General features: G+C 35.9%; 1 protein-coding gene across 3 annotated transcripts in view; it reads left to right on the forward strand.

Moving 5' to 3' along the window:
* The window catches only part of LOC111142739 (chromosome unknown C18orf25 homolog), an 84,387-nt gene that overhangs the window by 41,613 nt on the left and 19,989 nt on the right, over positions 1-22,785 (forward strand). Inside the window, exon 3 of one of the 3 annotated variants that reach the window (XM_022496031.1) lies at positions 17,931-18,113. The exons of the other annotated variants lie outside the window; for them this stretch is intronic. Coding sequence (XP_022351739.1) covers positions 17,931-18,113 — 183 coding nt within the window. The remainder of the gene's footprint in view (positions 1-17,930; positions 18,114-22,785) is intronic. 3 annotated transcript variants of the gene reach the window in all.

The following is a 22,785-nucleotide window of genomic DNA, read 5'->3' on the forward strand; positions in this document are numbered from 1 at the left end:
ATTTATTCATTTGACAGAGAGAGATCACAAGTAGACAGAGAGGCAGGCAGAGAGAGAGAGAGAGAGAGGGAAGCAGGCTCCCTGCTGAGCAGAGAGCCCGATGCGGGACTCAATCCCAGGACCCTGAGATCATGACCCGAGCCGAAGGCAGCGGCTTAACCCACTGAGCCACCCAGGCGCCCCTGTAGAAAATTTTGAAAACAGAAAAATGTGAAGTAGAAGATTAAAATCACCCACAATTCTGCTTTTGTTAACATTTGAATATGTTGCCTTTTATAATATGTAACAAAATTCAACACCCTATGTATACTTTTGTCTTCCTTTCCTCTTAACATTGCGTTTTAAACATCTTAACAAAACACAATATTCTCCCTAAAATGTGTGGATTTTGAATTATTTAGCTGACTGTAAGATAAATTCCCCAGTGTTGGGCCTTTGGGCTGTTTTTAGTTTTTGCTATTATGAGAAAAGGCTATGAATACTTTAAGGCTCTTGACACAAACTGCTTTTTAGAATATATTAAGTTTATTGCATCCAGGAGTTTGTGTTCGTCGCATTGTATTCTTACTGTTGAACATTTATATTTTTAAAAAGTCTTGCAGATTTGATGGAAGAATTGTATCTTAGTGTTAATTTGCATTTCTTTGATCACTGGTGAAGCTGAAAAATCATGTTTGGCCATTTGTTATTTTGGTAAACATTCTATTCACATTCTTTGCACATTTTCCTCCTGCCACATTTGTTTTTCTTACTCATTGGTGAGTGTTCTTAGCCTGTTGGGGATTGAATTACTTGAAAAATTTTTATATTAAGCAGTGGGAACTCAAGGGTGAAGACCCCAAGCCCCCATCAGCAGTCCTTACAAATTTTTTCCTGGATTGAATATCAAGTGGCTAAAAGCTCCACCTTCCCATTTTAAGCCTCTTGTATTCTTACTGTATTTTAGGAGACTCACTGATAACAAAACACTGAGACATAGTAATCAGGTGGAAACTGCCTATTTTCAGCTTAGTAAATGCAAACAAGGCAGGTAAAATCTGTGCAGTTTTCAATCTGACTGTAGGTTAGAATCACTTGGGAGCATTTAAAACTAATGATGCCCAGGCCCCACTCCAGACCAATTCAGCCAGGATCTCTGGGTCTCACCCAAGGCATCAGCATTTTTTCCCAGCTTTTTTGAGATACAGTTGAAACATAACATTATGTAAGTTGGAGGTGTACAATGTGGCAATTTGGTATATGTGTATATTGCAGAATGATTACTGCAGTAGGCTTAGTGCACGTATCTGTCACTTCACATAGGTGTGTTGAGAACATTTAAGATCTGCTCTCAGCAGCTTTCAGATATACAGTACATTGTTAATTGCAGTCACCATGCTGTACGTTATATCCCAAGAACTTATTCATCCTATAATTGGAAGTTTGTACCCTTTGATCACTTTTACCCATCTCCCCATTCATCCACAATATATACTGTATGAGTTCCCTTATTTTACATTTTACCTACATGTGAGATCATGCATTTTTAAAGCTCCCCAGGTGATTACCTTGAGCCGCCAGGGCTGAGAGCTACTAGTCAGTTGAGTGGTGATGTTTTAAGTCTTCCATAGCTAAAAATCATTGTGAAACTAGTAGTCTGATTCAGTTCTGTTACTGCTAATGGGCATCAAGTTATGAACAATGGAGCCCAGTTTTTAAAAATCATATTAGTTATAAAAACCACAGCACAGTTTTGTATTAATTAACAAGCATAAGCATTCTTTTCTTTTACTTCAGTTAAGGGATTATTTTCAAAGCATGCATTGTTTAAATGTGGTTTTCTTTGTGGTACAATGTCTGGATAATATTACTTCAAATTTGGAAGCTTCACAGTCTTACTGGTGGGTATTTTTTGGTCAATCTCTTATGTTAAAGCACTAAGGTATTATTTTCGGCCTGCTTTTCCTAACTTCCCAAAGTTGAGTGCCTGTATTAACTTTGTGTACAAGCAAAAGTGTAAGCTTTGCTTTCAATAAGTCTTTTTTGCAAAGTAGGATTATCTTAGTATTAATAAAAGGACATGCATGTGTTTAAGGTGAGAATATGTCCCCTGGTTTTGTTGTTTTGTTTTGTTTGAAGGTTTTATTTATTCATTTGACAGAGAGAGAGGGGGAAGTAGGCTCCCCGCCCAGCAGAGAGCCCCATGCGGGGCTTGATCCCAAGGACCGTGAGACCATGACCTGAGCCAAAGACAGAGGCTTAACCCACTGAGCTACCCAGGAGCCCCCCACTGGGTTTTTTTTTTTTTTTAATAGACTATTTTTTTTTTAAAGGAAAATTTTTTTTTTTAAAGATTTTATTTATTTATTTGTCAGAGAGAGAGAGAGGGAGAGAGAGCAAGCACAGGCAGACAGAATGGCAGGCAGAGGCAGAGGGAGAAGCAGGCTCCCTGCTGAGCAAGGAGCCCGTTGTGGGACTCGATCCCAGGACACTGGGATCATGACCTGAGCCGAAGGCAGCTGCTTAACCAACTGAGCCACCCAGGCGTCCCTTAATAGACTATTTTTTAGAGCAGCTTTAGGATTGAAACAAAATTGAGCAGAAGGTACAGAGACTTCCCAAATATTTTCTGCCCCAACATATGTACAAACTCCCCCACTATCAGCACCCCCACCAAAGATAGTGATGAACCTGCATTGACTATGTTATCACTCAGAGTCCGTAGATAATATTAGGGTTCACTCTTGGTGTACATTCTGTGGGTCTTGACAAATGTATAGTTAATTGGTCCTTGATTTTAATACTTTAAAATGTCTTATTGATCAGTGTTTATTACTACATAGAGATGTAGTCATCTCTGTGAGGCTGCAACTTATCTCAGTATCCCTAGCATAAGTATTCTTACAGCATTTTCTGAATTCAGCCATTTTTCAGTATTTGCTGAAAAAGAGTAGCACCAGAATCTGAAACAGATCAAAGTAGTCCTCTTAATTACCTATCCTATACACTTAAGTTTATCCAGCACTTGTAATGGGGATAAAGTGCTTAAAGAAAGTTTAATATTCTTTAAATTTCACTTAGTGTTTCCATAAGCCAAACACAAATTTTGGGGAAAGGTATGTTCTTGAGAAAATTTTTGTATGAACAAGATACATATATTTTTTTTAAACATGAGGACAAAGGATGGAGTAGTCAGAGGAAAAGTAATAATATCAAAGAATAATAAACTTACTCTATTTGCTAAGTAGAATTGGGCCAAAAATTTGTTTCATAGCCATTTAGGCATTGAAAAGAGGTGGCATGACTGATTAAACAATTCTCATTATCTAGGAGAAACACTGCTAGTCTTTTTTTTTTTTTTTTAAGATTTTATTTATTTATTTGACCCAGAGAGAGAGTACAAGCAGGGGGAGCGGCAGGCAGAAGGAGAGGGAGACGGAGAAGCAGGTTCCTTGTCGAGGCAGGGAGCCTGATGTGGGGATTAATCCCAGGACTCCAGGATCATAACCCAAGCCGAAGGCAGACGCTTAACTGACTGAGCCACCCAGGCACCCCAACACTACTATTCTTAAAACTGAGACCTGGGTGATTTTTCTTTTGCGTCTTCATAAAAAGCGACTATGAGATAAAGTAAACCGTATTTTCAGAAGTACCGTGGAATAAATACAATAGAGCATTTCATATGGCTGTTCTTTGTAAGACTTCTTTGTATAGGTAGAAGGGCTAAGGCCAGGGTTGATTGATTTCCATCACTCATTTATTCAGCAAATATTTGAGCACCTACTATGTAGCACGTGAGTGCAACAGTGAATGAAAAGTCTCTGCTGTCATGGAACTTACTCTTTTTTTGAGGAGATGGATGCTATCAGGAATATACATCATGGATAATAATAAAGCAGGATATAAGAGATAAAGATTGTCTAGGAATGGGGTAGAAAGGCTAGTTTAGAAAGTACTGGAGTCAGGAGTGGTCTGATGAGGTAACATTTTTTAAATAGTTTCCTAAAGAAAAGAGGTTGGCATTATTAGTTTTATTGGAGACCCAGTCCAATCCAAATCAAAGATAATCACCTAGTTCAAGGTTAAATCCTAATTCAAGGTTAAATCCTAGTTTAAGGATAAAACAGTGTTTAGAGGAACAGATCCTGAACTGGAATCCCATGAGATGACTTCCTACTGTGTATTAATAGCTGTACACTGTTCACACATTTGGAAAGTGCTGGACCATGTTGAAATAGGTTTCTTTACTGCAGGACAACTCAGAGCCGTTAATGTGCTCTGTAGAGGAAGAGGATATGATTTGTAGCATATTCTAAACTTAACCACAAAACCTTTTTTTTTTGTTTGTTTGTTTTAAATAAAGGCATACCTTTTAGCACTTGCATAGACCTGGGTTTGTAAAAAGCTGACCCAGAGGCATATACATGGATTGTATATATCCTTTACATAGTTTCCCATAAAGAATATTTTTAAACTTAATATAAGAGCTTTTGATATGAATCAGTCAGTTGAGAATTAATTGTATACTGATTTATTATGGATCAGCTGTGAAAACAGCTTTTAGAATTTTAAAGTTAAAGCAGTGAAAATATCACCTGGAGAGCTTAAAACAAAGTGACCTTCAGTGCCTAGGAGCCCTAGGTTTTGATATTTGTTAAACCACTCCAGGTTTTTATGTTCAGCAAAGGTTGAAAATCACTTACAGATTAATAATTAGTTGTATAGTAACACAATACGGGTTGCTGGGCGAATAATATTGAAGCTGTGAAAAATGGTAGTGTTATGTTACTTAATTTTTCTTGGAGTTACTTTACTTTTGTTAATTTAAGTGCTTGCTTATCAGTGCTTTACATGACTCTTTAGTAATGCTTAAGCCATTTTCCTAAATAGGCATGTCTTAATAAAAAATACAATTTTCTGAATAATGATGTTTTATCAGATGGCCTCAATGTCTTTAAAGCTGACTTCAGTCGTGCTGGGGGATCTGAAGGAGCGCCCAGGGAAATGCCAGGATTACTTGACAGGGGTGCTGTGAATGATAGGCACTGCATAGGCAGTGTCCTGGAAGAGGCCATGAGCTGTTTTTCCGAGATGCAGAGGCAGACAGAGGAGAAGTTTCACGTGTGGATGGAAAAGTTAACTCACCTTGACACTGGCGAAGAGAACAAGCAGCTATGGAACCCAGGGAACTTAAAATGCAACTAGTTGGCCAAAGAATTTCCCCTCTCACCCAGTCAGGTGCTTATATGCAGATGCCTGATTTCCAAGAACTACCACAGCAGCCCTTTGGTTTTTGTGTGACTTGTCGAAATGTTGACAGTACAGAATTCCCGAAGACTTTTAACAGTTTTCCAGTTAACTTTGCCAAAAATGGCAATATTACAGAACAGCCTTTGAATCTGTCACAAATTCAGTTGTGTTTACTATCTGGTTTTTAGATTGTATAAGAAGGAATATAGTTTTGCCTATTGTAAGTTTCTTTTGATGGTGTTTTAAAAATTATGATAGTAAACAGTTTCTTTTTAAAAAATTAGATATTCAAAACAGCAGAGTTGGATAAATTTTAGCTTGTGTTTCGTTACATTTCATTGGAACATAGAACCATATTTAGATGATAATAGGAGCAATCTTCATCTTTATGCTTTTTTGTGCCAAAAATATAAATAAGATATAAGATAGGGAATGTTAGTGAATCCAGATAGTTAAGTGATTAATTCCTTGAGAATCTCTTAGCATTTATTCTCTAAAAACACTGTTGACTCCCTTCTATTTTCAGCGGAGGAAATCATATAATTAATCCCACTCTGAAGATCATAAATGATGAATGTACTGCATGAACATTTTTATATCATTCTTCCGTATGTCATTTAATGAATGCATTTGTTGCTTGTCTTTAATAAATTATAACTTTCAGTAACATATATATGTAGGAAGAATGAATTAACTTTTGAGGAAATGTATACTCTACCTACTATGCAAGATATTGTAGAGAAAGCAGAATAGAATGGAATTTGATTATATGCATGAGAATTTTTCATTGCTACATAGATGAATTTTTATCTTCAGCATTAACTTAAAGCTCAGTGCCTGAGTAACCTGGCAGACAACATTTGGTGAAATTGTCTGGTACCCTGATGTAAAGGGTACTTCTAGAGGAAATGGATGAAATGTTCACTCTGTTAAGGGTGTATATTGAATGGGTTTTTTCAGTTACTAGTGATTAAGTATATTAGCTAATGTACTACCGATTTAATTTTGTTTTTAATCCCTAGACAGAAAATAAATGGTCCTTTGGCATGTTAAAGGGCCCATAGAGTATGTCAAAGGGGAGAAAACATCACAGGATTGAAAGTCTTACAACATGATAGCTGTTTTTATGTGTATCCTGGGATTGAGAAATATTGATATTTTATCTTTTCTGGGTTGGTAAGACTATTGTGAGAAACTGCTAAATTAGGATGAAATTTTTTAATAGGAATATGTAACCTTGCTAACACTTTTTTTAAGATTTTGCTTTATATTTGATTTACTTACAATAAAAATTTATTAGTCTTTCCCTTCAAATTTGTAACTTCTCAATATGAAAAAGGGTAATATTTTAACATTTAATGAAGTTGCAACTTTGGGAGAACTGTAATTCTCTGTTTTGTAAGAGAAGGATGGGTGGTTTACATAACAATGAAGACCTTTATTTTAATAATTTATCAGTAACTTTACTCAGAAAATTGTCAGTACATTTTCTGTTTAGTTCTTTATCCAAATATTTGTTACTTCTAAATTAACTGTAATAGAACAAGTCACTTTATTTCTTTTCTAGTTTTTATTATTTGAAAAATAAACTGGGTGATTTGTTTTTTTTTTTTTTCTTTTTAGAAACTGATGGATGAGAGTTGGGAGTTAACTTTGGGGGAGGCTTGTTAATATGTTCCATTCTTTTTGAAGAATGTGTGCTAGGAATTGATGAAAAAGACTGGAAGTCTCTTCTTTATTGTGTAATGACTGTCAGATTTCCTGAACTTGGTATTTGACAAACAGGGGTAGGGTTTGAACACCAGTGCAACTTGCAATAAATTTCTTAACATCAGCTAAGCTCTTACGTAATGTTAGTATGAATTTTTACCATAAACTGTATGAGTTTATTATAACAGATTTCTTTGAAATGATCATGCAACATTTGTAAATGACTTCAGCTAGTGTTTTTCTTTTTTTAGTTTAAGTTTTATATCAACAGAAAAACATACTAGTTTGGGATGACTGACTAGATTTTAAGTAATGTGTAATCTTTACTTGAATTTGAGATATTTTCAGGGAAGTTTGTTCTGTCTTCAGTTTCTTACTGGGATCACAGATTTTACTAGATATGGACTTTTAGGCATAAAAAATGTTAATTTAGGGGGCGCCTAGCTGGCTCTGGTAGAGCATGCAACTCTTGATCTGAGTCATGACTTCATACCCCACATTGGGCATGGAACCTACTTAAGAAAATGAGGTTAATTTCAGCATGTTAATGTGACTTTTTTTCTATGCATGTGTAAACTGCTTTAAGCTCTTAGCAGGTTTCTTTTTTTTGTTTCATGATTTAATATTTGATATATTAAGCATGTACTGCTGTTTTTTATTTTTAAAATAGAAAATATGAATTCATCTTTTAAGAATAACACAAATTATTCCTAGTACTGATTGGATATATTCTAGTTTTTGGTACTAGATAATTGAGCAAAAAGGCTACAGATATATTTTTGCATTTAAGAGAAAAATGAAAAAATTTCAGTGGAATAGAATTATCAAATATAGGTTTTAATTGACATTCTCGGTAGGACAAGGTTTTAGATATTTGGGAAGGTGTCAAACAGTAATTTTGGGAAGCCTTTCTACATAATTTTGGGTAAAGAGGTGAAAAAAGGTTTTGGTAGAAAGAAAAGGACCACCAAGATATATTGATTTCGTTCATAGAATATATTCCAAAATACTAAAATTTATTCTAAAGTAAAATTGGACACTTTGTGGTTTGGAGTGTTTAAGAATAATTTTGAAGCAGAAACATACATGCAAATTTTATCCTGATTTTCAGTTTCTCACAGTGCCTTGAAAATGTGTTGCTCTCTTAGGGAATATTGTTTTGAAAAACAGTAAGTTTTTATATGAGTTGTGCTTTAAAATGATTACACCTTGTCCAGATTGCACAATTTAAAAATACCTATTTTAAAAGAGTTTGATTTTATATTCTGTATATTTAAAGAAGTATCAAGTATTGAAGTAGTTTTAATACTTATTTTTATATGATTGCTGTTGTGGATTATTGAATTCTCCTTTAGCGAGTCAAAGTCTCCATCCCTAAATTTATACCCTCTCATCCATGGGGCTTATGTCCCAAGACCCACGTGGATGCCTGAAAGAAACCACGGGTAGTACCAACTCTACATACATTGTTTTTTCCTATACAGACATACCTATGGTAAAGTTTAATTTATTAACTAGGCACAGTAAGAGATTAACAACAGTAATGAAATAGAACAGTTCTAACAATATATTATAATAGAAGGTATGTAAATGTAATCTGAGAATCTCTCATTGTACTGTACTCCCCCTTCTTGTGATGATTTGAGGTGATAAAATGGGGTGATGAGAGGAAGTGAGGTGAGCGACACATGCGCTATGACGTAATGTTAGGCTGCTGTTGACCTTCTGACCATTTGTCAGAAGGCGGATCATCTGCTTCTGGACCACTGTTGACTAATTTAACTGAGACCATGGAAGTGAAACCACGGCTAAAGGGGACTGTTGTACTACAGGGACTACAAATAAGAAATGGGAAAGACTTTTGGATCATGTGTGGCATTTTATGTAGGTATTGTTTTAGAAGTGCCTAGTGGTCCTCCCTAACTTCTCTTGAATTCCCTTAATTTTCCTAGAATTTTACAAAGGGTAAGAGATGTATCCTGTTCCGACCTTTTTGTAGTACATAAAGGGCTAATGCTGGGAAGAAACTTCTTTCAACCTCTAAAACATAGACGTGGTTGAAATGCTTTTTATTAAAGAATAAAGTCCCATATTTGAGCATGTCATTTCTCTAATGTGTACATATGGAATTAGGTGATGATCTTTAAAAAGGGGCATATCCCCTCAGTAAAGGTAAATGTGTTTTCAGAAGCTCTGTCTACAGACTACTTCCTGCCTAGTTTTTACTAATTCAGTGTTCTAAAACATTAGATTTTTAATCATTTTAAGAATATTTAACCAGCAGATTAGAACGATCTGGTTATTCGAGCCATTTGTTAGATAATAACTCTCTTAATTGTATTGATGTGTATTTTGTACACATTATTAAAAATGAGTGTAATCAAAGCCCAAATAAAATTTTAATTTATAACACAACACAGTGAAATTAAAATCTTATGATGTAATGTTTTGCATGAAGTGTTCTTTTTAACTTAGAAGTAGAATAAAGGATTCTGTCATTTTGGGGCTCCAAATGAAAAAGCCTGTTTGTTACTGAATAAGAGGAATGAGAGTCATCTTAAGGATGTGTGTGTCTGTGCATGTGTGTGTACACATATGCCCATTCAGAATTCTGAAATAATTTCTGTTCTATTTGACAAGTTGTTGGAGACAGATAACTATGTAATAGTCTTACAGGGATTTTATTGGATTTACATCATTAATATCCATTCATTGCTTCTTACTTGTATGTAAGAAAAAGAGTTGCCCACATATAAGCTTAGTTAGCGTGATTAAATTGGAGAAAAGTGTTACTTTATGGATATTCTTTTCATTGTCAAGGTTTTTGGCCTCTTGTTTCACTAGCAGACTGAGTAAAAAAATAATTTTGCTTCATTGCTTTTGTCATTCTCTACTGTTACAGATTTACCAGCAGAGATCCAGGTCTCTGGGTCTAGGTATATCTCAATTTACCTGAGGTTTATTACTTAAAATTTGTATGCAAGTCAGAATATTAGAAATGAAATAATTTAAAATGAATTAAATCTGCTTGTTAATAAAAGAAGTGCCATAGTGGATCTTTTTCTTGAGCAATCACCCAAGTTGGTATTACTGATAATTTTCATTTTTAATGTCTAGCTGAATTTGCCTAATGGTACAGCTATGTGGAAGTCATAGGAAAGATGGCGAACAGATTTCTTGCTGTGTTTTGTTTAGAATAACAGATTATAAGCATCTTAAGGATGGTGACCTTTTAAAGTAAGTGTACCTGTTACCTTTCTTTAGTTTATACTGATTTCCCTCTCTCCTGTTTGTATTTAAATGATACAGTGATGGAGACAATGAAAAAGATCTTCTGGAATGTCACATGTTAGAAAATACAACATCAGAACTCTTTCAGCAAATTTATTAAACTTGAAATTCTTTTTCTGTTCAGTAAAAATTGTTCTTGAAGGAAAATTCTCAGATCCTTTCTAAAAATGGTTTGTGTCCATAATCATTGTACAGATGAGAAACTTGTCTTCTTAATTTGTCTAGCACGAATTCTTCACAACATGAATAACTTGAGTTTCTATACTTCTTTTTTTCTTGGTTTTTGTTTTTAATTTCTCTGAATTTTAGGAAAGTTAGTGGGATTGAAAACAATTAGTTTCTAGCATTGAATAGATCTTAACCTTATGTTAAATTTACCTCAACATGAAGTAGAAGACATCCTAAAAATTGAAGGAATAATAATCTATGAGGAAATATATTCTTTGGTAATGAAATCTTATAACTTTAAGATTTGGGGAGAATGTTATCAAATAACTGATTTTTATTTTATTGCATTTTCTTTATATCTTTTACCTAACTGCATTTGAAATGTAATAACTAATCTAGATAAATAAAAGTTTTAAAAAAGAAATGCTTCTTGTTGCTATGTTGAGGACAGCATCGGTTATATTAGTGATTCTCTACCAGTTAATTCACATTAGGTGTTTGGAAGTCAAGAAACTTGCTTTTCCATAATGTAATGATGGTATTAATTTGTAGTTAGAATAATGTTTTTGAGATAATTTTCAGGTTTTTTTGTAATTGGTGTATTGAGAAAGGTAATAACAAATTCCAATGTTAATACAAAAGTTGAGATTCTTTTCCTTTGCATGTCCTGTTAAGTTAGCCTCCTAAAAATTGAGGAATATTTGGAAAATAGCAGAATGTAGACTACTTTGAGAAGTAATCAGAAAGGAGTGAAGGTATCTTTAGCAGGGAGGATAGACATGGAGATGTGGCTAAAATCATACCTAATTTTTATGTCCTTCATGTACGTAGTACAGATATTTCAGTTTTGTTCCCTGTAGATCTGAATATTAAAGCAGTAGGTTGTTGTTTGTTTCTGAAATAGGCAGAAAAATTGAAAGATGGTGACCTCTTCGGGTGCCCTGTTTTCTGTATTTTTAGGGTCTTTTTTTGAATATCCAGATACATATTACCTGAGTTATCTCATGAATAACCTCATAATTTTCCCAGCTTTGTAATTAGGGGTGAAATGTTAAAATGAAATTTTCTTTCTTGCGATCAGCTTTCTAACAACTCTGATAATCTTCAATATTTGCTTTTATCTCTTTAGTCCTTTCAGAATTAACTTTTTTTTTTTAAAAGATTTTATTTATTCATTTGATAGAGATTACAAGTAGTCAGAGAGGCAGGCAGAGAGAGAGAAAGAGAGGAGGAAGCAGGCTCCCCGCTGAGCAGAGAGCCCGATGCGGGGCTCGATCCCAGGACCCTGAGATCACGACCTGAGCTGAAGGCAGAGGCCTCAACCCACTGAGCCACCCAGGCGCCCCCAGAGTTAACTCTTAATCAGTATCATAGGTAACTTTTCTGGGTGACAAAGTGACCTGTCATTGACCAGTATGATATAAGGACAGACATAATGTTTAAAACTTTATTCCCACCTTGCAAACTTTATAATCTCAAAAATTTTAATAATTGGGATGAGTATAGTGGAAAAAGCACAAAATAGACATTGATTCAGTTTTATTTGGAAAATGACTTAATGCCAGGTGCCTGGTGGCTCCATTGGTGGAACATGTGACTCTTGATCTTGGGGTTTAAGTTCGAGCCCCACTTTGGGTGTAGAGATTAGTTAAAAAACAAGTAAAAATTTAAAAAGTAGAAATTACTTACTGCCTAAACATAAATTTTCAGTGCATATTGCATATCTCATTTCCATTTAGCCCTGTTCTCTCTTTTTTCTTTTCACCGAAATAGCTTTTGATAGTATTCTGCAGAAAATATATACACACACGGTTTTTTGTATTTAAAGTTGTTTTTCTAGAGATAGCACTTTTCTATATAGATTTTTGTTTTTTTCTGATAGATGTAATTATTTGTCTTTTCCAAGAGCTGCTTTGAAAATGATTGCTTTCTGTTTCTTCAAATTGGGGTGTGTGTGTTTGTGTGTGTGTGTGTGTGTGTGTGTGTGTGTGTGTGTGTGTGAGAGAGAGAGAGAGAGAGAGATAGTAATAAAAATATAGCATAAGTATTCTCAAGTATTTTTTCTTATTTGCAAATATAAATTTTCACTTTGGTAAGTATTTTGGTATGTAATGAAAAAGCCTTTTTTCTTGAGTAGGTTTTGCTAACATGCAAATTTCCTTCTTGAGGTTTGCCCTTTCCCTCGATTCCTCTTATCCACACCTTATTCCCCCACACCTCATTCCCTCACCTGGCCACCACACATACATACTCTCCCTTCTTAGCCCCCTTGAGTAGGTAATTTCTAAGTCTTTCAGGTGTAACTGTTTTGAAACTGACTATCTGGTTTGAGGCCAAGTGTGATTGCCATCATTGTCTTGATGTTGTAGATAATGGCACTGGGCCTAGGCCCTTTAATGACTATGGCAGTAGAGCTTGTATGGGATCATTAGGCAGTAACAAGATAGATTTTTCCTCTCCTCATGAGGGGTTTCAGGAGATTGGCTATAATACGGACAACAGAAGGAATTTTCTCTGGGCTTTACTATATATTACTAATAGTCATAGAAATGGGAGTTGAAGGGGCAAAACATCTGTTGGGCCATTGCCCCACCTTTCCTTGGGCCTAACACTTAACCTCTAGAGAAGGAGAATTGGCATTCTAGGATGTCTGGGATACAAGAGGAATTCCTGTCTCCTAGATCTAATCAGACCTCATACTGGGAGACTGGCAACACTTGTGTTAGTGAGAGCTCTGTAGGCAAGGATGGTGCAAAATATAAAGTAATCCAAAAATGAACTGTTTGGCTTTGAAACACTTTCATATGAATACACCCAAGCTGACATGACACTTCAGATAAATATAAACGTACAAAAGCTCCATTTGTGGTGATCTCAGTAATCTTAGCAAAGCGTTTACTTCACAGGTTGGGTTAATTTTTCTTTTAAACATACAATGTATTATTTGCCCCAGGGGTACATGTCTGTGAATCATCAGGCTTACACATTTCACAGCACTCACCATAGCATATACTCTCTCCAATGTCCGTAACCCAGCAACCCTACCCTGTCTCCCTACCCCCCAGCAACCGTCAGTTTGTTCTGTGAGATTGAGTCCCTTATGGTTTGTCTCCCTCCCGATCCCATCTTGTTTCATTTTTTTCCCTTCCTACCCCCTACAACCCCTTCATATCAGAGAGAGCATATGATAATTGTCTTTCTCTGATTGACTTACTTCGCTTAGCATAAAACCCTCTAGTTCTATCCATGTCATTGCAAATGGCAAGATTTCATTCCTCTTGATGGCTGCATAGTAATTTCATTGTATATATATACAAGTCTTCTTTATCCATTCATCTGTTGATGGACATCTAGGTTCTTTCCATAGTTTGGCTATTGTGAACATTGCTGCTATAAACATTCGGGTGCACGTCCCCCTTTGGATCACTACATTTGTATCTTTAGGGTAAATACCCAGTAGTGTGATTGCTGGGTCATAGGGTAGCTCTATTTTCAACTTTTTGAGGAACCTCCATACTGTTTTCCAGAGTGGCTATACCAGCTTGCATTAGATTGGGTTAATCTTATGACCAGAACGAGGCACCAATCTAGGCAGTGATGTTTTCTCAAAGCTGCTTGTTTGCAGGCTCTGTAGGGCAGAATTTGCATGTAAAGATAAGCAAACAAATAATAAAGTAGGGCAGGTGCTAATTATAATGGAAGGATGGGGCAATGGACCAGTATTACGCTGTTATGTCATCTTTAACTCTTACCATAACCGTGTGAAGAAACTGAGTCTTATAGCTTAGTAGTAATAGGCAGGATTTTTAACCTATATATTTGCTTCTAAAGATCTATGTGTTTCCTGTGCCATTGTCAGTCTCCTGTATATTCCCAGTTCCCTTAACAATGAACAACTATAATATAATTGATTCTGGTCCCATCTAAGTAGGACTTAAGTCTGTCATCTGTAAAACAAGAATGGTAAATTATGTATTACCTTACATAATTTTAAAATTCTGTGCTTTTGGTTGTCAAATTTGAAAAGGGGTTTGTCAGGGATAAACATAGTAAAGGATGTTGGGTTTGCTTTGCCTCTATTTACTTATTTAATTTTTTAAAAAAGATTAATTTTATTTATTTAACAGAGAGAGCACAAGTAGGCAGAGAGGCAGGCAGAGAGAGAGGGGGAAGCAGGCTTCCTGCTGAGCAGAGAGCCTGATGTAGGGCTTGATCTCAGGACTCTGAGACCATGACCTGAGCCAAAGGCAGAGGTTTAACTCACTGAGCTACCCAGGCACTCCGCCTCTTTTTATTTTTGATTCAGATTCTTTCAGTGAGGTTTAAAAGAACATATTTTTTAAAAAGAACATATTTGAGAAAACAAATTCATGAAATTAAACACCCGATGGCAACAGTATGAAGGTTTAAGGTCCATAAAAGTGTAAACTTCATTGTATCAGGAATGTGTGATGACACAGACACATCTGTATTTTATTATTTGAAAAGTTAGAATGGTGTTTACAGCTAGGAGGTCAGTGAGAGGGTACAAACCTATTTCCAGCATAAAACGGATAAAACAATATTCTTAAAAAGGCAGTGGATTGCTTAACATTATTTTTTCTTGCCTTATAATTGTAATGACCAGCAAAAATTTCAAAATATTTCAGTCGGGAGAAACAGCACTTTAACCACAGACCAAATAGTTATTAGTTAATTGTATTAAATTTACCTTTTTGTGAGATATGCTTTTAATGATTATAGAAAAGCTAATAAGTTCTTATTATAAATTTATGTTTTAAGATTGTGACAAACTTCAAGGTAGCAGATGGGAGATTGTGCAGTTTGGCTAATCCTTAAATATTGTTAACATGGAATGTGCTTATATTAATGATTAAACTTTAAATTGGAACTGTTTCCCTGTGTAACTACTTGAAGGGACTATTTTGATACTTTTGAAAGGGAAAATAATCTTAGTAGCAGTGCATTTGTTTTACCAGCATATAAGAATAATCAAGTGGGAAGGAGGACAGTATCTCCTCCTTTATTCCATCCCGTAGTGAATTGTTAGAGTCAAATTGGGAGCATAGTTGTTGCTTCTGTTTTTAATATTCTGAATTTTCCTAGCTCCTCCTCAGTGGCTTTTTCCTACCTTTCTTTTAAAAGGTAGATAAAATTACCATAGGATCTTACCTGTCTCTTAATTCTGCTGTGTAGCAAGAATCACTTTTAAAAGAATATCACAAATTATCACTGTCAGTTAGCTAATACTTAAGGGTTCAAGTCCAAGCCCTGGTGCTAAGTGCTTTAACATGCCTTATTTAATCTTGATTTGCTAATGATAAGTGTAAGATGACCTTGGAACACAAGATTCTTAATTGTGGTTTGGTGTTGGAAGAAGGATAAAAAGGCAACCATTCCTTTCTTAAAGTTTGTATAGTATTGTCATCATTTTGGATACACTGGAAATGAGAAACGACACTGATAATTTATTTTAAGTGTAATTAAAATATGAAAATATTACTGTCTTTGTTTATGATGAATGCTAAATTTAAACTAAGCTATAAGGTGTGCTGTTTGGAAATACGGAAGATGCAAGAATGAAGCCAGATAACAAGTTTATGCTTGTATTTCCTACTGATGAAGACTTTCAGACAAGTTATTGCATTGGGTAGGTGATGTTAACTCTGCATGTACATATACAACTATACTCTTTGCATGATTCTACATGTAGGAGTGGTACAATTTTGACTTGACTGTTGACCTCATGCCTCAATTTGGTGGTTGTGGGAGGGGGGAATGTGTGAGCAGGAGGTTGTGAATGGTAGTGTTCAAATTTTAAAATAAAGCACTAATTTTTTTGTAAAAACAACACTTAACTAAAGCCCTTTTAAAAATAGAACATTTGGTCAAATAGTCAATATTGTACTTGACCCTCATATCTTCTGCACCCAAATATTTGGACATCCACAGTATCTTGATTCCATAATAATCATTTTGAACTCTGACGAGAACACCATAAATGATAGAGCTTTCTTTTCTTTTTTAGAAAAGAAAAATATCAAACTTCAACCAGTTTTTTGCTATTTGAGCTAAAATCTATTACCAACTAATACTGAGGCCACACTATTGAATTCTATGAACTTGATTTACCCTTTTGGGAGAATTGGAAATTATTTTTAAGTAGTCAACTGAAATTGTCATGATCGTCAGAATTTCATATTGTGACATGTCTGTTCTTTATACAGTGGCTCTTAACAACTCATTTGCTTTTATTTGGTCATTTTTTATTTTAAGAATGTTGCTACATAAACTTGTGATTTGATAGCTTTGCTTTAAGGGATAAATACCCCAAATGTGTTCCATCTTTTGTTCAGTGACTATTTACACAATGGATGTTTGTGTTAAAACTAATCCTTCATTGTGTTCTATTTTAATGATTCATTGGCATATGTTTCATAAAATAGGTGTGCTTAATGTTAAATAGTCTTGATCTTAAAAAATCTTAATAGACATACATAATTTGCCTGCACTTCATAAATAGCTGTTGGGGGAGAAATTGCATTCCTTTATTTATGCTGCTTCTAAAATGGAGATAGGAGTAAGGGATGTGTTTCATAATTGAATGAAATTTGTATTTTTGCTTTTTTGGGGTTGCATTAGAAAAAGGGTAGCATTAGCATTTTAAAGCATGTATCTGCTCTACAAGCATGAATATTGAGTTATTTTAGCATGAATCACTGCAGTTTAATTACTCTGGAACTCTGCTGCCTTTTTCAGCTTGTTAGGGTGATTTGGAGGTAGAAGGGATCTCTTATTAGCCAGTAAGAACTTTCATATCGTCTCTAAAATAACCCATAAGGTTGAATATCATTGCTTGGAGTGTGAGCTGGTTGTCTTTCTCAGGGAAATGAAAATTTAAATATCCCTAACAAGACATCCAAAGCAAAATCCTGAATGTGGATTTTGTGAGTATTGTCTTTTTTGTGGAATGTTGTAAAATGTGTAACATCCCTGATATTTGTAAAGGGCTTTACTGGACATAGTCAAGTAGAGCTCTTATTGTTAGCCTTATTTCTCTAGAATAGGAAAATACGTATTTGATTTTCTTCTCTGAATCTATTAGTGACTTTTAACTATCAGCTATTAAGAGAAAGAACTAGATTCATTCTCTTAAAAACTATAAATTGAGTTTAAATAGTTTGCATCAGTTTTTTTTTTCCTTTAAAAAAATCAATTTTACTCTGTGGAGTCTTCCCCTTTTTCATAATCTTTTGCTCTTTAGAATTAAGACAAGAACTCACTGTATTTTTCAGTATGCTGTTGTCCTCCGTTCTTCATAACGCTCCTTTTCTCCTTTTCAAACATGTCCCTCATCTTTATAAGCTTGGGTTATCTCTTCCACTTTCACCTCATGTACAAAATACTAGATATATGAAGTGCAGCTTTTCTGACCAGATAGAATAAGTAGATAAAGGCAACTGCATCTTAGTTGCAGAAGTATTTTTCACCCCGGAAGTTAGATACAAGTATACATTTTCTTTCCTCCCTAGATGGACCTCCAGTTGTAGCTCATTATGATATGTCTGACACCAACTCTGACCCAGAAGTGGTAAATGTGGACAATTTATTGGCGGCTGCAGTAGTTCAAGAGCACAGTAATTCTGTAGGAGGCCAGGACACAGGAGCTACCTGGAGGACCAGCGGGCTTCTAGAGGAGCTGAATGCGGAGGCAGGTTGGTCTCCCTCCCCTCCCCCTCGCTAATGGTGTACTGTGCATGTGTCCCAGCAGCTGTTTTCCTTGTAGAGACCCTGCCGCTGAGAGCAGGCCAACTAGACATCTGGCATTAGATGACTGTGACTGTCCAGGGTGCCATTTATAACTGAAAAGGAGATGTGGGTGGCATGTCATTCATCTTACCTAATGTGAAGGAAGCAAAAATGAGAAATAATGGTAGGCATAGGTAGATTGCAATAGACCTATTTCTTGGGATAAAAATGCTTCACATATGTTAAAAACCACCCAGAAGGCCTTCATACTCCGCCCCACTCCTCTTCTCCAGAGGCTTCCTTCACTTATTCTGTACCTGACCTTACCTTGCAGTTTGGGGAGGGAGCTGATTAATCTGCCCCTAGGGGCTGCTGCGCAGGGCTGTACTGTTTTTTTTCTGCTCTGGGTGTTCCTGTCCCTGTCACTTCCTATATGGTAGCTCTCAAGTTCATCTCTTCCAACCCTTTTCTTTCAGTTTCTGTTTCTGGTATCTCAGGAAAATCTCCCTCCTTGTCTTGCATAATTTATCTGGGCTCTCTGATGATTCTGAAGAGTGATACTTATTCACTAAAAAAAAAAAAAAGTATTTCTTTTGAAAACATTGCCCACTGCCTCCAAGTCTCCATAATTGTGTTCCTCAACACTTTTTCAGCATTCTTTCTCACTTAAACCTTTTTCTTAAAGTCCTAGTACTTAAGTTTGAGAAGAGAGGGGGAGGGGATTGAGAGACTACTTTTAGTGTGTATTTTCTTACATTAGTATTACAGAAGGGTTATAGTTTCCTAGTTAAATTATAAATTGCATTGGCTTTTATGAGCTACTCTTATAATTTAATCACTACCTAAAATACTATGTTTATGGGTTTTGTAAAAATAATAATGGGTTTAGAACTTTTTATATTGAAATTGCTAAGAAATAGAAAAGGAGACAGAGCTCCACAGATCATTGCCCTTAATTCTTCCACAATGTTTGATTGGAACAAAATAAAAGACTCTTACTTGTTGAGTTTCTGCTTAATTGATTGTAGTTAATTTTGGAGCAGGACCTGACTTTAGTTTTAAATATGTTTTGACTGCTAACTATTTGACCTTGGTCAAGGTGTTTCTCCTCTGGACTTCAATTTTTATATGTATAAGTACTTGCTTTGCCCAACAAGGATCTTTTTTTTTTTTTTTTTTAAGATTTTATTTATTTATTTGGCAGAGATCACAAGTAGGCAGAGAGGCAGGCAGAGAGAGGGGAGGAAGCAGGCTCCCTGCAGAGCAGGACCCTGGGATCATGACCTGAGCAGAAGACAGAGGCTTTAACCCACTGAGCCACCCAGGCGCCCCCTCAACAAGGATCTTTTAAGGATTTATTAATATGTATAAGTACTTTTAAAAATTAGGCAGTAATATTTTATATCAAAGGAGAGTAGTTTGACCACATTTTATGCAATGTGTATTTCTAAGTTACACGATTTGTTCTATACACTGGGTAGGTAGGTTATCTTCATTTTCTTCCTGTTGACTAGTGATGCATTCTACTTCCCTTTTATTTCCCTGTTTTTTAGTCTTGCTGTTAAATGTAGATCACTGTGTAGTAAAGTCTTGGGGGTAAACATGAATGATTACTTTTTGTTTTGTTTTTCATGTGAAGAATTTTAATATTAGTTTGAGCCATATGAAATTGTTAATATTTGACTTTTTGACCTATAACAAACCCAGCAGTTTCAGATAATTCAACCTAATAGTGCAAAGTTATGGGGTTTTAAAGTATCCTTAAAGTTACCAGTGTTGGGGATAGTATCACATTTTAAGACTCAAGTAATTGTTAGCTTGATTGTTTAAAACATCACTAGCCTTTGTGTACTTAATTCTATTTTTGATTTTTTTTTTAATTTCAGTCACACAAATTTTTAAAGAATATATTACTCAGGTACCTTCTTAAGAACCACCATTCTTAAGAAATGAAACATTACAAAATATGTAAGGAAAACACCCATGGCTTCAACTCTGTTCCCCTTTTCTCCTCTTCATTCCAAAGCTGTCTTGAATTGGGTATTTGATGTTTGGTATTCCTGTGTGTTTCTTTATATTTTTACTGCATTTGTTATGTACCTGTAAACAAGCATGTTTTAATACTAATTGATATTATATTGAAGGTAATGATTTGTAACTGCTTTTTTCAACACCTTGTGTTTTGTTCTTGTTAAGTGTAGCTCTAGTTCATTCATTTTTCACTGCTATTTAGTATTCACTGTATGACTATATCGCAGTTGATTTACTCATTCTCTTTATTGGACATTTAGGATGCTATTCCAGATGCTATTCCACCATTAACATTTATTGTACATGTCTCTTGGTACATGTATGTGATTAATTTCTCTAGGATATAATATAGAGAGAACATATGTGTGTATTGGGTTATGTATTGTGTGTAGATTTTCAGATATCATCACTGTTCAACATATCCTCAACACAGTTTCTTATGAAGCCATATATTGGCTTAAAGTCTTTTTTTCTAAATCTGACAGTGCAGGTATATGAGTAATAAAATTTAGTACACTCTGGTCTTGATTTAATTGTCTTAGTGGGAGCCCATCTCACAAATTTTGAATATACTTTCAGTGCCACAAAATGTTAACAGAATTCATGCTTGCTTGCCAGTTTATAGTTTAGATATTTGAACTATTAGCATCAATGAGATGGTCATTCTTACGGTTTGTGTTTAAGATAAATTTTTTAAAAGATTTATTTTATTTTTCAGATTTTATTTATTTCAGGGGGAGAGAGGAGGAGAGGAGGAGAGAATGAGTCGGGGGAGCTGCAGAGAGAGAAGGAGAGGCAGGCTCCCCACTGAGCAGGGAGTCTGATGTGTTTGGATTAGGACCTGAGCCAAAGGCAGATGTTTAACTGACTGAGCTACCCAAGCGCCCCTTAAGATAACTGTTCTAATGGTTAATCTTGAGTTGTTCTACTCTCTCTCCCAACAAAATAAGAACCCAATCACTGAACAGACTATTCAGGGGTTAATCAGGAGCAGTATCTCAGACCGGATGTGCAGCTCCACTCCATTTAGGGTACTGTAAGTATTCTTTGGAGATAGAGTACCTTGCCGAGTACCTTGCCTGTTTTTCCAGGCAATTAGACAATGAAATTTTTTTTTTTTTTTAAGATTTTATTTATTTGAGAGAGAAAGAGAGAATGAGCTGGGAAAACGGGAGTGGGAGAGAGAAAAGCAGACTCCTAGCTGAGCAGGGATCTTTTTTTTTTTTTTTAAAGATTTTATTTATTTATTTGACAGAGATCACAAGTAGGCAGAGAGGCAGGCAGAGAGAGAGAGGAGGAAGCAGGCTCCCTGCCGAGCAGAGAGCCCGATGCGAGGCTCGAGCCCAGGACCCTGGGACCATGACCTGACCTGAAGGCAGAGGCTTTAACCCACTGAGCCACCCAGGTGCCCCTGAGCAGGGATCTTGATGTGGGGCTCTATACCAGGATGCTGGGATCTTGACCTGAACCAAAGGCTGACGCTTAACCCACTAGCCACCCAGGTGCCCTAAATGATGTTTGTTTATGGAAAAGAGTTTTTACACTTCAGTTTTAGTTTTAACCAAGGAAAAGAATTGAAATTGGAAAGCGACTGGTCAGCAAAAGACTTAAGGTTTCCATTTTAACTCTTGCCATGTGTTTACTTCTCCCCCCTTTTTTTTAAAAAGTTTTTATTTATTTATTTAACAGAGAGGGAGACAGAGCATAAGCGGTGGGGGGGGGGTAGGGGGCGAGGGGCGGGGAGCAGCAGAGGGAGAGGGAGAAGCAGGCTTTCCACTAAGCAGGGAGCCTGATGCAGGCAGGGTTGATCCTAGGACCCTGGGATCCTGATCTGAAGGCAGATGCTTAACTGCTGAGCCATCCAGGTGCCTCTGCTTTTCCTTTCTTGATGCTAGGATTGAACAGTGTGGTAGATGGTAGCCTGCTGCCAACAAATCCTGGTTTGAGCCAGCAGCCACTTACATACTGTCTGAACTCTGTAAATTACATAAAGCCTCAGTTTTTCCTGTCTGCAAACCAGGGTAAAACTAGTATCCATCCCAAAAGGTTGTTCTTCCCGTTAGGTGAAATAATGTCTATACTGTACAGAATACAGCACAAAGTAAGACCTCAGGAATGCTGGCCAGCGTTATGTTAATGTATTTATGCTGAAGTGGGCTGAGTAAGGAAGTGATTAATGGACCTAATCAGTGAATTTCTGATTTACTGTTCTGTCCTGGAATGAGTTGCTCTCACCATAGGAATTTCCTATACTTGGCCTGAGCATAAGAATTACCTAGGGTGCTTATAAAAATTCGGAATCCTAAATTTCTCCTTGAGGTTTCTGTAAGTAGATGTGGCATGGGGTCTGAAAAATCTGTTTTTAGTAATCACCCCCGGGTAATTCTTGTGTTGGACATCTTGAGGAAACTGTATCAGTAAATAGGATTATGACTTAATTTTTACTTATTGCTAGTCGTAGCTCACTGTAAACATAAATGTGGATGAGGCTAAGACAAGCAGGAATCTGAAGTACTTTTGGTAAGGAAGGCTTATAATTGTGGTAAACTAAATTTATTTATAGTGTCTCTCCACCGCTCCAGGAAATTAAAACTTATGAGAAACACG

The sequence above is a fragment of the Enhydra lutris genome, unplaced genomic scaffold (assembly GCF_002288905.1).
Source record: "Enhydra lutris kenyoni isolate GAN:26980312 unplaced genomic scaffold, ASM228890v2 scaffoldscaffold8, whole genome shotgun sequence".
NCBI lineage: Eukaryota > Metazoa > Chordata > Mammalia > Carnivora > Mustelidae > Enhydra > Enhydra lutris.